The 2,437-nt window shown below is 42.1% G+C and overlaps 1 protein-coding gene across 1 annotated transcript; it reads left to right on the top strand.

Annotated features, from left to right (window-relative positions):
• Positions 1–568: 568 nt before the first annotated feature.
• tcf21 (transcription factor 21) lies at positions 569–2,203 on the top strand. The gene is made up of 2 exons (XM_004083700.4): positions 569–1,324; positions 1,744–2,203. The coding sequence occupies exons 1-2, from the start codon at positions 899–901 to the stop codon at positions 1,831–1,833; spliced, it is 516 nt and encodes a 171-aa protein (XP_004083748.1). The 5' UTR covers positions 569–898; the 3' UTR covers positions 1,834–2,203.
• The last annotated feature ends 234 nt before the right edge of the window (positions 2,204–2,437 follow it).

Below are 2,437 nucleotides of genomic sequence, written 5' to 3'. Positions count from 1 at the left end.
TGATAAGTGGACTTCCTCCAAATGCAGCATCAGAAAGATTCTCTTTTTTTTTTTTTTGGACTTGGCCATGAGCAACCTGGTGCACAGAGCATCGGTGTGGAATGATGTGGAAGGCCAAACAGGGGATGGTGGGTGCTTGGTATCCATTACACTGAAGGGGACCAAGGCGCCAGTTTGCTATTTGAGAAGTGACACCCCCTGTCTTTGCACTGTTAGCTGGTGGGACGTGATGAAATTTTTGTGGACACAAGCGGAAGACACTGATGCTCTCACAATGTAATTACAGATGTCAGCTATTTTGAATTTAAAAAAAAAACATACACATTTTATATGCATCATCACAGACTCTTAATTATATTCATTGAATGTAATAAAATACTTCATTTTTATATATTTTTATCCCCACTAATTTGACCATAGACATTGAAATTTTATGTTGCCAAAAATCCAATCACTTTTAAAAATGTGATTAAGGATTAACTTCAACTTGGAAACTTGAAAACAAGTTTGATCTTTTGATTTTCTTTTGGTTTTCTTCAACATTTCTGCATGGGGGGGGGGAAGAGGGGATTTCCTGTTTTATTTTGTATCAGAATTACAAATTTGGCGGTTTAAGCTGTGGTTAAATAAACTGTATATTCCAGAGTTTTGTTAGTGACTCATCAAGGGGCCTTTAGGGTCCCAGAAACTCTGGCAAACCAGTAAGTCAGATGAGAACCCCTGTCTCCGCCCAGCATGAAGCAACGCCCTCCTTGTTCATGGAGATAAAAAGTCCAGTTCGTTTACTCTTTTCGTGTCCAGTGAGGTTTCCATGAGCGCACAGGCGTATTTTTTCTTCTCAATGTGGCCCAGAGCTTTCGCTCTCATGTTTTGAAGCCACTCTAGTCGAAGATCCACCATGTCCACCGGGTCTCTCAGCGACGACGAGCTTCTGGACGGCATCCTGAAATTCAGTTCAGGTAAAGACTCCAACGAGAGCACAGAGGAGAGCTCCAACTGCGAGGGAGCGTGCGCAAACGACGAACGGAAAGATGCGCCAGGGAAGAGGCGAAAGACGGGGTCCCGCAAGAGTGCGGCTAAGGGCGGGGCGCAGCAGGAGGGCAAGCAGGTGCAAAGGAACGCAGCCAACGCGCGGGAGAGGGCCCGCATGCGCGTGCTCTCCAAAGCCTTTTCGCGGCTGAAAACCTCCTTGCCTTGGGTACCACCGGACACCAAACTCTCCAAGCTGGACACACTGCGTCTGGCGTCCAGCTACATCGCGCATCTCCGGCAGATCCTGGCCAATGACAAATATGAGAATGGATATATTCACCCAGTGAACCTGGTAAGAGACACATGTGCAGATATTTATTTTATTTTTAAAATGTTTTTTTCTGGTAACTTTTTTTAAAAATGACATAAGGGTGACATCCCTAATTACTAAAGTACAAGGCTTAACGAAAGGCCTCTGGTGCTGACATTGTTTGCAGGTAGGCGAACATGTAATTGGGTTGTTGCAATGTAATGCAAATTTCTTTTCAGTAAATGATATGTTGTTAAATCCTACTTAGATCATAAAGTAACATTGTAATACAAAAATAGTACAAAAATACGTGTTGGAAAAAAATGAGGCAGTGAATATGGTTTTGTTTGCATGCAGGAGAATGATCATAAATTAAAAAAAAACTACTATCATATTTAGGAATCCGGAAAAAAAATAAAAAATAAAATTTGAATTATAATAATTATGCTTTCCACCTGCAGACGTGGCCTTTCATAGTTGCGGGGAAACCAGAGACCGACCTGAAGGAGATGCTGAGCGCAACGCGGCTGTGCGGAACCACTGCGTCCTGATGCGCGGAACCACTGCGTCCTGATGCGCAGACGCGTCTGCACCATTTTTGAGGGACTTTTTCCAGAAGAAAAAAGGAACAAAAAGACCCCAAAAAGTGACTCAGTTTCATGTCTGCGCTGACTGTGAGTGGGAATACCGGGGGTGCGCATCCAGTCCCCCCTCGTTCCCGTATCTAGAACTGATAAAAAAGTATTTAATTCTCCTGCTGTCTTTGCTGGTTCAAAGATATTTTTAACAGCTTGTTTTTTTTAATAGTCTATTATAAACTGCATCAGTATGAATGGACATGAACATTTCAGTTGCCCTTTTTGTTCAAAATACTGTACAGCTTTCATATAAAATATATTTGCATTACATTTTTGTACTTCATTCGGGTTCCTGTTTGTTTTATTCTCTTGTGTGGGCCGCTTTCTGACCTCATCAGGCCTCTTATCAGTCTTCTCCTTCAGAAAAAGCAGAACCTGATTACGACAAAGCTCTGAGCAGATAAGTTCCTATGTTGTTTCAAGATGATAACAGTGGACGAGGCTGTCATTCACATAAACAAACGTTTGTCTTTAAAGAAGACTGAATATCTCCCTATTTAAACATTTAAAATTTGGT

The sequence above is a fragment of the Oryzias latipes genome, chromosome 24, assembly GCF_002234675.1.
Source record: "Oryzias latipes chromosome 24, ASM223467v1".
Taxonomy (NCBI): domain Eukaryota; kingdom Metazoa; phylum Chordata; class Actinopteri; order Beloniformes; family Adrianichthyidae; genus Oryzias; species Oryzias latipes.
This window is presented reverse-complemented; position numbering and strand designations above follow the sequence as displayed.

Coding starts and splice junctions, on each gene's coding strand:
- tcf21 (XM_004083700.4), top strand. CDS start 899: ATGTCCACCGGGTCTCTCAGCGACGACGAGCTTCTGGACGGCATCCTG. Junction 1,325..1,743: donor ATATTCACCCAGTGAACCTG/GTAAGAGACACA, acceptor TTCCACCTGCAG/ACGTGGCCTTTCATAGTTGC.